A 12773-nucleotide genomic window follows, 5' to 3' on the forward strand; every position below is an offset into this window, starting at 1 on the left:
CGGGGGATTCCCGGCGCTCATCCCCTTCCCTCCCCCAGCCAAGCCCCCTGAGGGTTCTGCACTCCCAAAGTATCCCCTGGTCTCTGGGCTGATTATGCCCCCTCCCTAGATTGCGCCCCCTCCGCAATTATTTGGTGAGCCCAGCACTCTGCTAAGGGGCCTGAGGGCCTTTGACCCGCTTGACATCACAGTGTGCCTCCCCATGAGTTACAGCTATTGCCATCCTCTACCCTTTTGTGGAGACCCAAACTGGGGGCAAAAGGAGAATAAAATAAACCCTCAAGAAATCACTTGCCTCCCAGGGTCTGGGAGCAGCCAGCATCCCCCCACAGGCTCAGCTTTTTCACCTCCTCTAGGGCCCGTGGAGGGATAGGTAGGAGATGGGGCCCTGGGCTATCCCACTGCCTTACTTCCACTCTAGCCCCCCATGACAGCACCTCACCTGAACTAGACTGGGTCAAATGGAAGCCAGTGAGATGGAGGGAACCCTTGGGCTGAGAGGGGAAACCCACTGCCCTCACCCACACTGCCATGTGAACCCTGACCTAGCTCCACTCCCCCCTGCCTTACCTCTGCTTCCTCAGGACCCTCCTCTGCAACCACCCCTGTCCTGCCTGTGGGTGCTCACACCTGCACTGACAGCACCCAAGGGTGCTCTCCAGGCGAGCTGGTGCACCCCGGAAACCCAGGGCTGGGTGTGTACCATCCGGCTGCTCTGGGCCCTCATTATGGCTCAGGTCAAAACTATTCCCAGCATGGGGGTTGGTAATAATCCCGTGAGCCAGGATGGAGGCAGGATGCTCAGTGCAGCAGGGACATCATCGGGGGGCACCTCCTCCCTGGCCAGGGTACCCTCCCCAGACTAAAGGTACTCCAGTAACAGAGACAAAAAGACACTCATATTTATGCTTTAATAAAACTAGAAAGAGGGAAAAAAATCAAAGGGATTAGACCAAGATCCAGCCATGGACACTCCCTACCATGGCAAGGACTAGTCAGGTCACAGTATTTGCTGCCCGCAGCCCTGAGGACAGGGGGGATGGCAGCTCCCCCAAACCCAGCAGGGCAAGGCAAGACTGTTCCCCACATGGTTTTATTGCTGGTGATGCCCCCTCAGAGAAAGGGGCTTGGGAGACCCTGAGCAAAGGGGGCCAAGTCAGGCACCAGTCCAGCGGGTAGAAACAGCAAGTTCCATGTAACACCTGCTCCCACCCTGGAGCATGAGCGACCCACAATCTCCCACACTTTCCTTCACCATCTTTCCCTTGCTGGCTCCATCCCATGCAGGATTGAGCCCACAGACCCCATTTGTGACAGGGAGATTTCTACTACATGTCCCTCTGCATAGTTGCCCTCCACAATCCCCTCCCACTTTAACGACAGCTCAGGATTTCAGCTTCATTTCAGACACAATTTAACGACCCGTCCCAGGTCCAGAGATATCCAAGTCCCAGACCTGCAGATCATCCTCACCATCATCCAGCTCACTCTGCCTCCACTCCCGCCATGCTCCCAGCACTCAGCATCAATGTGGAGCAGCCACGGTTTGTCAAAGCACCTTCCCCATCCACTCTTCGCTAGGATGGGACCACTCCTCCTCTCATGGTGGTCCCCCATCTCAGACACTGTGCTGGTGGTCAAGAGGTTTGTTCATGCAGGAGAAAGGGCCACAGAGCCCCATGGCAGAGGCTCCCAGGGAAGAGAAGCTGGCATATCCCAGCCTTGGGCTGACAGAACTAGGATCTGTTCCTCCAGACAAACTGAGGAAGAGACCTGCTGGGCTCATGGCTTCTTGGAGGCTCCTGAGCCTCCCTCCACGATTTTGTTGGCTAAAATCTCCTTCTCCTCCTTCATCTTCTTCAGCCTAACCTTGCTTTTGGAAGATGAGAAGGAGAGCGAGGCCTTGCTGAACTCCAGAGGGAAGATACCCACGTCCCCGTCGAAGCGATTCTTGGACACCTGCAGGTAGCGCTTCCCTGGCCCTGTCACCAGCTTACGGTCCTGCAGGATGAGGACGTTGTCGGCCTCCTGGCTGGCCTGGGGAGAGGAAAACATCTCCAGGAGGGTGCCAGGAATGCTGCCAGAGTCACAAACACTTTCCCAGCTCCTTTAAACCCTTTTACAGGGCACCCCATGCCACAGCAACCCCAGCATTTGCCCAGCACCAACCCCTTGTGTTCCCCTGGAATGGCCAGTGACCCACCAAGCACATCCTGTGCCACAGCCCACCCTGGGGAAATGGGATCACTGGAGGGTTGTGCACAGAGAGCACCTCCTGCCCACAACTGCAGAGCTGGTCAGCATCACGGAAGAGACTGGAATACTCAGAGCCCGTCCCCACACCCTCCCTGCCTCCCTCTTTAATTATCTCCTACTACATTCCACCCACAGTCAGTATTAATTAAATGCACCTAAAGCCCCAACAGAGCTTTAGCTGACAATGGGTTTGCTCTCTGCCTGCATCAGGCCTCTGGGAGACATCCTACACCTTTCAAGTCCCCAGTGATGATCCAAGGCACTGATGGCAGCTGAGGACGACTGCCCAACATATCCTAGCCCCTTCCTGGGAATACACTGTGCCCAAGGAAGGGCCAGCTCACCTTGGCAGAGCCAAAGATGGAGGCTGTCTGCAGCTCCTTCTCATCATCCTCCTTGCGAGGATGGATGATCAGGGTGATGTGGCACGTGTTGTCCGTGGCAAACTTGCGGAAGGCACCAACGATGAAGTCCTGGGCAGCGAGCCTGCCACAGCAGCAAGAATGGGGTCAGGGGCTGGCATTGCTCAGTGGCAGAAGGCAGCAAGGTGCTGATCCCCACAGCAGAAACCACCCAGGAACGTGAGGCAAACAAGCCCACATGGGAAGAGGGATGTGGTATGGCAGGGATGGATGGTGACCTGCTCACCCCTTCCCACCTCTTCCTCCCTAGGGCACTGGTTGCCCTTTAATGAAACAGGGTGGCCAGAGAGGAGTAAAGGTGACACCCTGTGCAGAACCCCACGCCCTGGCGTGACACCTGACAGGGTGAGCTCCAACAGTGAGGGTGACAGAGGAAGGAAGGGTCCAACTGAAGAAGGACTACCTGTCCACAGAGAGGTGCTCGTGTCCCATCATGAACTGGAGATTGTCAACAACCACGTGGGTGATGTCGTACATGTAGACTGCGTGCTGCATGGTGTCAATCACTGTCCTGAGCAGAGGAGATCAGGATCAGCCCCAGGGATTAGTGGAGGTAGGGATGGGAATGCTGAGCCAGGCAAAGGGATGTAGAGAAAGAGCTGGAAGGTACCAGGTCCTGATGGGATGTGGGCACATCTCACCTCTGCACCTCCCCTACTGTATAGCAGGTGCAGTCCCATCCCCCAGGTAAAGGTAGGTGGGATCAGAAGAACCCAGTGCTGCCCACACAGTCCCTGCCTACTACCCTGCAATGCCCCCAGCCCACAGGGATCCTCAGGGCACATAGGGATGCATGCAGGTGCACAGTGCCTGATGAATAAAAGGGGTTGGAGATGCCTGTCCTCCCTCTTCAGCAAACAACAGCACTGCAGGTAAGCAGGGTGTGAGGGGACATGTCCTGCCATGGGCACAGGCTGGCTTCAGAGCACATGGGATCAAGTCCCCTCCTTTACCCCCACCCCAGAGAGAGTTTGTGAGAGTCACCATGACAGGAGGAACACAGGTGGTTGGCCACACAGTCCCCACACACCAACCCTGGGACTTGAACAGTCCCAATGTCACTCCTGCCAGCCCCAAATCTGTGAGTAACTGAGGGGGAAGAGCCCCAGCTCCCTAGGGCCCTGCAGCACATGCCATGAGGGGTAAATGCCACTGGGAACGGAGGTGCAGGACCATACTTGATGTTCTGCTGGCCATGGAAGGTCATGAAGTAGAGCGGGAGCTCCTCGAAGCGATCAGCCCACTCATCGTACAGTTCCAGCTGGTCCTCCAGGCGCCGGCCAGCAAACTGTGTCAGCATGATTTTGGCCAGACGGACATTGTTGATCTCAAAGCTGCCCCACAGTGTGCACACGCCCTGCATGCACAGGTCCAGTGCATACTCGCTGATAAACGTGGTCTTCCCACTGCCTGTTGGGCCTGGTACACGGACAACAACAGGAGAATTAGCTGGGAGAGATGATCTGACCCATCCTGACCGTGTTGGGGGGTTGTTTAGAGGTGGAAGCACCAGGGACTAGGGTAAGAGAAGCCCATCTGAAGCACTCAGACCATAAAGAAACTTTCTGTGCCACACTACACACCTGGGTGCTTGGGCACAGGCTTCCACAGCTTATGGGTCCCCACAGGTCCCTGTGAAGGGCTGGGCAGCCAGTGGGGTGAGCACAGGGAGGGCTCAGGGTGGCAGCTGGGAGCAGGGGTAAGGGACAGCCCAGGACTTCCTACACTGCCCCAGGCAGGGAGCCCTTCAACACACTGGCATGCACGGTCCCACCGAACTGAGGAATGCACCCCAGCCTCTCACACACCCGAAAGACAGGCTCAGCAAAAGCCTTGAGCAGAAAGAGACCTGGAAGACTCGTGAAGCACCACCCCCAGGAGGGTGAAGCCACCAAACACCCCTCTGCTTGCCCTGTCCACCAGTCGCTACTCCCATTACCTGTGAAGATGGTGAGCTCCCCTCTGCGGTGCCCTTTGAGGAGCTTGTTGAGCTCGGGGAAACGTGCCCACTTGACGCCAGACACCTGCTCGGTGTTCACCAGCTCCCCAAACACCTCCTCGCGCAGTTGCCGGAAGGAGATGATGGATTTGTGGCTGGCAAGCAAGGCAGAACGCAGGATTTTGGTGACGTTCAGCCCCTGGTTCAGAGCCTCCAAGGGCCGGGGCTGCAGGTTGCCAGGCCGCACCAGAGAGCAGCGCTTGAGGCTCAGCTTGCGAGCAAAGAGCTTGGCAGCTTCCCAGGAGCGCAAGTCCTCGCCGAGCCACAGCGTGATGCGCTTGAACTGCTCCAGGTAAGGAAGAAGGGTGGGAGGCAGGGAGCTGGCCCCCCGTGGCAGGGCCAGGCTGGCCACTCCTGCAGCTTGGTGCAGGGCCAGGGCATCCAGCTCCCAGCCGGTTAAGACTAGCTCTGTGTCTCGGCGGCCAATCAGGGGCAGCCCAAAAAGATTGCGATAGGAATCAAAGCGGGGTAAAGTCTCTTCCACGTAAGTTTTTGTGCCCCCCTTTTTCTCCACCCTCAGGAGTTTCAGGCCCTTCAGGGTTGCATCTTGAGGACTGAACCAGGGGAAGACGAGAGACCTGGCAGCCCTCAGATAACGCACACCGAAGCGTTTCAAGGTGGCATCTGTCACCTGGGAGATACCAAACAAAGCCTTGGTCTCCTTGGTCTCCTTCTCATCCAGCAGCTCCCAGAGCGGCAGAGCCCGTTCCCAGATGCAGCGGGCATCCTCTCGAGCCTGTCGCATTTCCTCCTCCGTCTCCTCCGAGCTGGCAGGGGGAATGGGGGTAACGCCATGGTGCCGCATTTCCACGTTAGCCTGGAAGTCCTGCCAGGTGCCCTCGGCCAGGGTGGCTGTGCACAGGAAGCTGCCCGTGGTCTTGTCAATGAAAAGCGTGAACGGGGCATTGGCGGACAACGGCTGGTCCCCGCGGTCGCCGGTGAAGAGGCTGGGGGTGTGCAGGCAGCTGTACCCATCGTGGAAGGGGATGTCCTGCGCCCGCAGGTACTGGCGGATCTCAGTGATGGAGACGGAGGGCGCGGGCCCGTCGGGGGAGGGCAGCACGCCCTTCTTGTAGCGTCGCTGCCCGAGGCGGCCCGGCGCCCCGGGGCTCAGCGAGGCTCCCTTGCTCCTGGCCCCCCCGCACAGCAGCGGCAGGAGGCGGCTGGCGGCTCTCCCGGGCCGCAGGGGCACCAGCGCCATCCCGACCGCCCCGGCACCCGACCGCGCCGCCGCCGCTCCGCATGGGCGGCTGCCCCGCGGCCCCCGGCCCCGCCGAGCCGCTCAGGCCGCAACCCCCACGTGGGTCCGCACGGACACCGCCATTGCCGCTCCCGCTCCCTGCGCGTCACTTCCCGGCGCGGTCGGGGCTGCCCCGTCCCGCCCCTGCCGCCGGTTCCGGCTCCGGGTGAGCGCGGAGCCATGACAGGCCGCGGGTCGCCCAGCCGGTTCTTGACCGCCGTGCTGCACAACGGCGTGGGCCGGTACGTGCGGCAGCTCCAGCGCCTGCAGCTCCTCTTCAGCCCCACCGCGGCTGACGCCCGCGGCGCCAGGTACCGCCGGAGGCACCACCCGACTGCCGGGGATGGGGTGGGGGGAGCCTGCTGACCCCTTAAGTGGCAGGACGGGTCTTCCCTGGGCCTGTCAGCGTGGGGAAGGGACAGTGCTGCTGCCGCTGATCGCACGGGGGGCAGCGGCGGGGTGGGACCCCCAGCCTCCTGCGAGACGGGGCAGGAGCTGGTAGGCGGCACCGGGGACATCACCCCAAATTCTGCGCTGTGACCCCTCCCGTGGGCCCGGCACGAGCGGACGGTGACCCATGTCTGGCGGTTGTGGCGATTCGTCCCTTCTCTGGCCCGGCTGGGGCTGAGGGTCCCCTCTGGCCCCCAGGCAGTTCGTGGAGGAGGCGGCACAGGACTTCGCCCGGCAGCACCCCGATGTCGTCCTCTACGTGAGCCCCCACTCGGGCTCGGGCCCGGGCCCGGCCCCGGTACTGCGGGCCGAGTACTGTGAGTGCTGGGGGGCTTGGGGAGGGTACGGGGGTGGGGGGGGGGGGGGGTCTCCCCGCCCTGCCCCAGCTCTGTACCACCTCTGCCCGGCACAGATGGTGCCAGGGCAGCTGCTGTGGGATGGGGGAGCAGCAGCTGCCCCCCCGGAGGCTGTGGAGTGAGGGGATCGTGGCCTGAACCCCTCACTCTGCTGCAGTGAACGGGACGGTGCGGGACGAACTCATTGCCAGCAAGACGAGTGAGGAGATCGTGCAGCTGGCCACCAAGCTGGCCAACCAGTCCGGCCTGGACATCATCCGCATCCGCAAGCCCTTCCACACTGACAACCCCAGTGTCCAGGGCCAGTGGCATCCCCTCACCAACAAACCTTCCATCCTCACCGTCCAGGGCCCACGCCTGCAGCCCAAATAAAGCCTCCTCCACCCCCACGTCTCTGCATCCATTTCTCCTGCCTTTGGAGGAACACTGCTACACCACGTCCAGACAGAGCCATTTTTATTGCAGGGGGAATGTGGAGCTGTGCATGAGGAGTGCCAGACACAGAGCAATGCCCCTCCTTGGAGGGTTGCAGGTGGTCCTTGGGGTAGTCCTTGGGGGTGGCTCACGCCCGCTTCTTGCAGCAAAAACAAGGGCTGGGGCAGGGTGGCAGAGTGTGCAACTCTTGCCTTTTCCTGCTAAGCCTCACGCTCCTGGAATAGGAGGCCTGAGCTGCAGCTTGTGAGAGACTCTGGGGGTTGTTTCCCCTGTTTCCCCTGCAGGGCTGAGCCCTTGACCATGTCCTGATCATGGAGGTATGAGCAAGGAACATGGGGGAGGACATGGACCCCCACAGGCGTGTCCCTCCCCAGTTTCTCCAGTGTCACCACACTGTCCCTGGAGCTGAGATGCTTTTGTCACACCCATCTCTCAGTCCCCAGGAGGTGGCAGTTGCAGAAACAGTTATGAGGATTTAGGGACCGTGGCTGCTCCTGGAAAGTGCCATGAAGAGAAGGCTCCACAGGGAGGCAGGCCCTTGTCCAAGATTCTTCTTCCTCACTATGTGAGGATATTTCCCTGCCCACGCATTTCCCCACGGGTGGCAGGGCTGTGCCTGAACTCCAGTTCACCAACGGCACTGCACAGGAGGGCAGAAACATGTTGTGCTTGGAGCCACAGGGGCACTGCAGACATCAGGGGTATGTGGATGATGTGCTGATCCCTTGTCATGCTGTAGGGCACGGTGGTGGCTCCCAGTCCTGCTGCTAGTGCATTTTGCTGCCTGCTGCTGCATCCAGTGCCCTGGGAAAAGGGAGCAGAGCCTTGTCAGGGTTGGAGGCCCTGGGGGTGCCACCTCCCCAGTACACCCAGCCCCGTATTTCACCTGTGGCCTCTTCTGGCCTCTGCAGTGGGCACATGCCCCTTCACCAGCTGCTCCAGGGTATTCAGGACATCAGCTCCTTGCCCTATCTCTTGTGCCTTGCCAAACCATCCTCTCTCAGAGAGGAAACCCTGAGGGGGCAGATGCAGAACAGCAGATAGGGGCTGGAAGCCACTGAGACAACCCCTCACAATGTGAGATGTGTCCAGGGCCCCTCTCCTGCCTGAGGGCTGGCAGCTGGGAAAAACCCACCAGCCCTCTGTCAGCAAGGGATTCTGTGCCCTGTGAGAGGCACAGGCACAGTATGTCAGCCCTCAGCCCCCCTCCATGCTCTTCACCCACCTCTCAGCAGCTATCCAGCTCCTGTGTGCCAAGGGACACCCAGCAGGGCTGGCCAAGTCCACACATCCACAACAGCGTCTCTCTCGTGCCTGGGTGAACAGACAAAAACTCTCCCTCCCCATGGTGTCCACCTTCAGCCAGGTGCCAGCTCCTGTCTCCAGCTCGTGGCCACTGTCAGTGAGTTTTTATACATAAATAGAGCTCCAAATTTAAATAGATACTTCTTCCTTTTTTTCTGTACAGCAAGTCTCAGAAGTGAATGAGAAGCCAAAGGAAATTGGCTGAGCCTGGGCCCGGCCCAGCTCTGCCATCAAGGAGGTAGTTTTGCCTGAGACTTGTAACACTGCTGGCAAAGGGTGGGAGAAGGGGCTGGAGGGGAGGAGGGCCCCACTGGCAGGACCCCCCTCCCCAGCCCCTACACAGAGCTCTCATCCAGCTTTTCCACCAGTTGCGTGTGTTTTCGCTTCTCCAGGATTTTGCTGAGCTCCTCGGTGAAGGACGCGTTGTAGAGCGGGGAGGCCAGTGGCTCCTCCTGCTGCTGCAGCAACATGTAGCTGTTGCCGTTCATCTTGCGCAGGACATTGGGCAGAGCCCCCACGCCATTGGTGAGCTCGGCTGGCAGCGGGGGTGGCAGTGGGGGCACAGCAGCCGGCAGCTCCTTGACTGGGGAGGTGGCAGCCGTGGGCGCCTCGCCGGGGATGATCCGCAGGCAGCCGTCGGGGTAGGTGAGCTCTTCCTCCTCCTCCTCCCGGTGGCCCTTGCGCAGGCAGTTGGCCGAGACGGTCTGCAGCTCCACACTGGCTGGCCGCGGCTCTCCTAGCACATACTTGCCCTTGCGCTTCTCCAGGCAGGACACGTACAGGAGGATGATGCTGAGCACAGTGCAGAGCACCACCAAAGTGACGATGGCAGAAATGTAAACCACCTTCATGTCGTTGGTCGTCTGGCTGGAGGCATGGGGTGATGGGGCAGCTGTAGGGCTGCGGGGCAGCTCGGGCAGCACGGAGAGGCTGTAGGTAGCCAACAGTGTCCGGAGACCCTGCTCCTCGCCGTAGCAGCGGTACTCGCCGCTGTACTGGGGCAGCGTGTCCGTCACCAGCAGCCCATCCACCCCCACGCGCAGCCGGTCCTGCCCCATGCCCAGCACTTCGCTGCCGTTCAGCAGCCACACGGCTCGGGCCAGGTTGGAGCGCTGGTCACAGGGCAGCAGCACATCATCCCCCTGCAGCACCGTCCGGTTTTTCCACAGCAGGGAGCCTGTGGGGACACGCACTGCCTTGCACCTCTCCCAGCTATTCTAAGGGATGCTGGGCACCAGCATCCTCGTGGTCCCAAAGGGCAGGAGAGACTCACCCCGTCCAGAGCTGCTCCGGCATCCCTTGTTGCCACTTTGAATGTCCTGCACCAGCCCTATGCTGCAAGGCATGGGGGGCTCAGCCATACAGCCTCAGCTGAACCCACCCTTATGGGGGTCACGGCCACCAGGAGACCCACTGTCAGATGGCAGACCTTTGGGGTTGGCTCTGGGGTGACGTGAAACAGCGTGGGATGGGGCAAGTGGAAGGTTCATGGGGACCCATCTGCGGATGGGCAGCCCATCCCTACCTGTCTGTGGTGGCGATGGTGCGGCATGCCCTGCCATCCCAGGCACAGTAGGGGTCCCGGGCAAGGATGCAGTCATAGCAGGAGGAGTACTTGGCACAGGAGGCCAGGGGCACCTGCACGATCCCGCTGGCTGCCCCCACGTACAGGCTCCTCTGAGGGGGAAAGGGCTGGCTCAGTATGGATCTGGCATGATGCTGCTGGGCTGTGGAGTGCACCATGGTGCCCAGAGATCCTCCCCAGCCCCAAAGCACAGCTCTCCCTTCGTGGGTGTGCATGAGAAGAGCCCCTAGCTCCCAGTCAGTGCTGATGGCCAGGCTGGTTCATTTCCCCAAGCTACCCTCCTGGGCTCCAGCACATATCCCGAACTGGGGTGACCCAGGAGTCATGTCCCCACAATGCCCCAAACAGCACAATGGCAGCTTCACAACACAAGCATGCCCCATGTGTAGTCTCCCCCTAATTGTTCCACCCCTCACCTGGATGTGGGAGATCACCAGGCTCTCCACAGGCTGCAGGTCCCTGAACACCTGCACCTCCTCCACAATGTGGATGCCAGAGTTCACCACCACAGCCTTGTGGATCCAGCCATCCCCTGGAGAGCAGAGCAGGGGATTCAGGAGGGAATGTGAGGTGTGGCCTTTGCCCAGCAGAGGCCTATCAAACTCATCTCACACTCACCTGTCCCCATGAAGAGCACATCGTAGGAGCGACCATCCAGGGCCTGCACCCTGTCTACAGCCAGCTGGCTGTACACCACGTTCTTCTTCACCAGGAGCGGCTCCCCATCAGCTGGCTTCACCTCCTCAAACATGAGTGGGTGCAGCTTGACAAAGTCCAGGACACTGTTGGGCAGGTCCTGTGAGGAGTTGTAGCCCTTCCTGCGGGAGTGGTCCGTGATGCACTGCCCAGGGGAAACAGGGGTCAGAGAGGAAGGCAGCTGCCCCCTGCCACCCCTGCTCTGCACTCCTAGGCACTCACGGAGCCGGGCCGGGGCTCGGGCACTGCACCGTCGTAGCGGGACCATTTGCGAGCCCAGTCCTGGTACTCCATGTAGGGGCCCTCGAAGGCACGCTGCACCGCCGAGATGTTGTAGCGGCACACGGCCGAGGCCTCCATGGTCCTCCTGAGAAGCAGAACCTCGCCTAAGCCTGGGCAGATACGTAGGTGCTCCCAGCAAATGCACCCCCAGGTGCTCAGCACCTGCCTGCACATCCCCTCGCACATCTCTGGCTCCCCTGGTGCTGCAGACTTTTAGCCCCAAGGCTTTTGGCCGCTTCCCCACTCACCACTGTGCTGAGAGTGCGAAGGCAGCATAGAAGACAGTGCTGGCCCAGCCGCCCCCGTCCAGGCTGCAGACACTGCGCAGCACCTCGTAGTAGGGGATGTAGCAGACCAGGCGTGCCTTCATGAAGGACGTCCACTTGCGCTGCAGAATCTTCTTCCCCCCCACATCGCTCTGGGAGGGTGCAGAGAGCATTTCTGCACAAGCTGGACAGTTGCTCATTCCCCTCTCCCTGTGCATCAGTCTTCCCACAGGCAGAGGCGTGCTGCCCCTGCACCAACAGGAGCAGTGCTTCGCTCCCTGTGGCTGGGAGCATGCCTACCTTGCAAACACGGGCCACCCGGGCCACTCGGGCCACCTGACTCTTGTCAAAGAAGGATGTGGTCTCCTCTCCTGCCCGCTCCATGAAGAAGTAGTAGATTTTGTCATCGTCACCCACAGGGCTGTCCCTGCTCTCCCGGACCAGCACAGAGGTCACAAACTCCGCATCTAGGAACACGGAGCAAGAGGTGGTGATTGGAGACCAACACAGAATGGGCAATCCTTCCCTGCCTCAGTTCCTTCTCATAGCAAACCACACAGGACTCCAGAGCCATCCCCCACACCTGCTCCACAATCTCCAGGGCAATGCACAGTGTGCCACAGCCCTCGAGATGGGAGGGACAGGGACATCTCACCATTCAGCCAGTGCAGTGGGGACTCCTCTGTTTTCAGTGGCCGCTGATGCAGGTTCCTCCGAATGTCAGGGAGGCTCCGAAACTCGTAGCGTGTTGCTGTGTACAAGCCTCCATCTGTGCAGGGCAGGTGCCCATCAGCATGGCCCTGCAGCCTGAGAACAGGCCCACAGGCCACCAGCATCCCCACACCCCAGGCAAACGATTGGGGGGAGGACCACTGGTACCCCCTGGAGAGGTGTTGGGGATGGGGCCATGGTCAGTGGCATCCTGCATGTCCCCACCAGCCCCGGAAAGGTGCTGCTTACCCACAATGAGCCCAGTGTAGCCACGGGCAGGGTCATATGGACACTTCTCCTTGCCTTCTTCAAAGTGAGACGGCAACATGAACCTGTTGGCATCCTTGAGGGGGACAGGGAATCAGGTTAGACAAGAGGGGACAGACCCACCTCACCTGCCGGCCTCAGGCTCTCTGCTGAGCCTGCTAGCAGGGACAAAGTGATGCCCATAGCCATGCCCTTGTCCAAGTAAGAAGAACCCCCCTGGCACCCTCCAGCTGGTCAGGAACCACACAGCCAGCCACAGCCCCCAGCCAAGAGTGGGTAGAGGGCTCTGGGATGAAGAGGAGCCCCAGCTAGGCTTTGCATGGGCACTGGGCAGGAGCCAGCCAGTGCAGCCAATATTCCCAGGCAGTGCCTGGTTGGCAGATGTTGCTCAGCCAGCCTGGAGTCCCCCCAGGTGCTGTCCATGTCATAGCAGGAGTTACTTTCTTTGGGGTTTGCAGTTCAAAGCATGTTAAATAATGACAGGGCCCTTCCAGCTTGGCAGC

General features: G+C 60.3%; 3 protein-coding genes across 5 annotated transcripts in view; 1 reads left to right on the plus strand and 2 right to left on the minus strand.

Moving 5' to 3' along the window:
- Positions 1–892: 892 nt before the first annotated feature.
- On the minus strand, positions 893–5878 carry TWNK (twinkle mtDNA helicase). The gene is made up of 5 exons (XM_066554298.1): positions 4618–5878; positions 3857–4097; positions 3082–3189; positions 2601–2742; positions 893–2037 (listed from the first exon to the last, which is right to left on the minus strand). The coding sequence occupies exons 1-5, from the start codon at positions 5876–5878 to the stop codon at positions 1783–1785; spliced, it is 2007 nt and encodes a 668-aa protein (XP_066410395.1). The 3' UTR covers positions 893–1782.
- A 199-nt stretch (positions 5879–6077) lies between these two features.
- Positions 6078–7112, plus strand: MRPL43 (mitochondrial ribosomal protein L43). Its single transcript, XM_066554299.1, has 3 exons — positions 6078–6228; positions 6566–6684; positions 6881–7112. The coding sequence occupies exons 1-3, from the start codon at positions 6098–6100 to the stop codon at positions 7093–7095; spliced, it is 465 nt and encodes a 154-aa protein (XP_066410396.1). The 5' UTR covers positions 6078–6097; the 3' UTR covers positions 7096–7112.
- Positions 7113–7162: 50 nt separating this feature from the next.
- Positions 7163–12773, minus strand: part of SEMA4G (semaphorin 4G) — a 29129-nt gene continuing 23518 nt past the window's right edge. For 2 of the 3 annotated variants that reach the window (XM_066554295.1, XM_066554297.1), the window contains 12 exons: positions 12253–12346; positions 11948–12061; positions 11593–11759; positions 11275–11444; positions 10967–11111; positions 10667–10889; positions 10465–10580; positions 9989–10140; positions 9737–9798; positions 8384–9655; positions 8045–8172; positions 7163–7962 (listed from right to left, as the gene is read on the minus strand). In XM_066554295.1, coding sequence (XP_066410392.1) covers positions 8799–9655; positions 9737–9798; positions 9989–10140; positions 10465–10580; positions 10667–10889; positions 10967–11111; positions 11275–11444; positions 11593–11759; positions 11948–12061; positions 12253–12346 — 2100 coding nt within the window. In that variant the 3' untranslated portion in view covers positions 7163–7962; positions 8045–8172; positions 8384–8798. The remainder of the gene's footprint in view (positions 7963–8044; positions 8173–8383; positions 9656–9736; positions 9799–9988; positions 10141–10464; positions 10581–10666; positions 10890–10966; positions 11112–11274; positions 11445–11592; positions 11760–11947; positions 12062–12252; positions 12347–12773) is intronic. The other variant, XM_066554296.1, reaches the window with a different exon arrangement.

This window comes from Molothrus aeneus, chromosome 8 (assembly GCF_037042795.1).
Source record: "Molothrus aeneus isolate 106 chromosome 8, BPBGC_Maene_1.0, whole genome shotgun sequence".
Taxonomy (NCBI): domain Eukaryota; kingdom Metazoa; phylum Chordata; class Aves; order Passeriformes; family Icteridae; genus Molothrus; species Molothrus aeneus.

Excerpts from the sequence above, each read along its gene's own strand:
- MRPL43 (XM_066554299.1), top strand. The coding sequence starts at position 6,098 with ATGACAGGCCGCGGGTCGCCCAGCCGGTTCTTGACCGCCGTGCTGCAC. Across the intron at positions 6,229-6,565 it reads GCTGACGCCCGCGGCGCCAG|GCAGTTCGTGGAGGAGGCGG; the intron begins GTACCGCCGGAG and ends TCTGGCCCCCAG. Across the intron at positions 6,685-6,880 it reads GGTACTGCGGGCCGAGTACT|TGAACGGGACGGTGCGGGAC; the intron begins GTGAGTGCTGGG and ends ACTCTGCTGCAG.
- TWNK (XM_066554298.1), bottom strand. The coding sequence starts at position 5,878 with ATGGCGCTGGTGCCCCTGCGGCCCGGGAGAGCCGCCAGCCGCCTCCTG. Across the intron at positions 3,190-3,856 it reads CATGGCCAGCAGAACATCAA|GACAGTGATTGACACCATGC; the intron begins GTATGGTCCTGC and ends TCCTCTGCTCAG. Across the intron at positions 2,743-3,081 it reads GAGCACCTCTCTGTGGACAG|GCTCGCTGCCCAGGACTTCA; the intron begins GTAGTCCTTCTT and ends CTGCTGTGGCAG.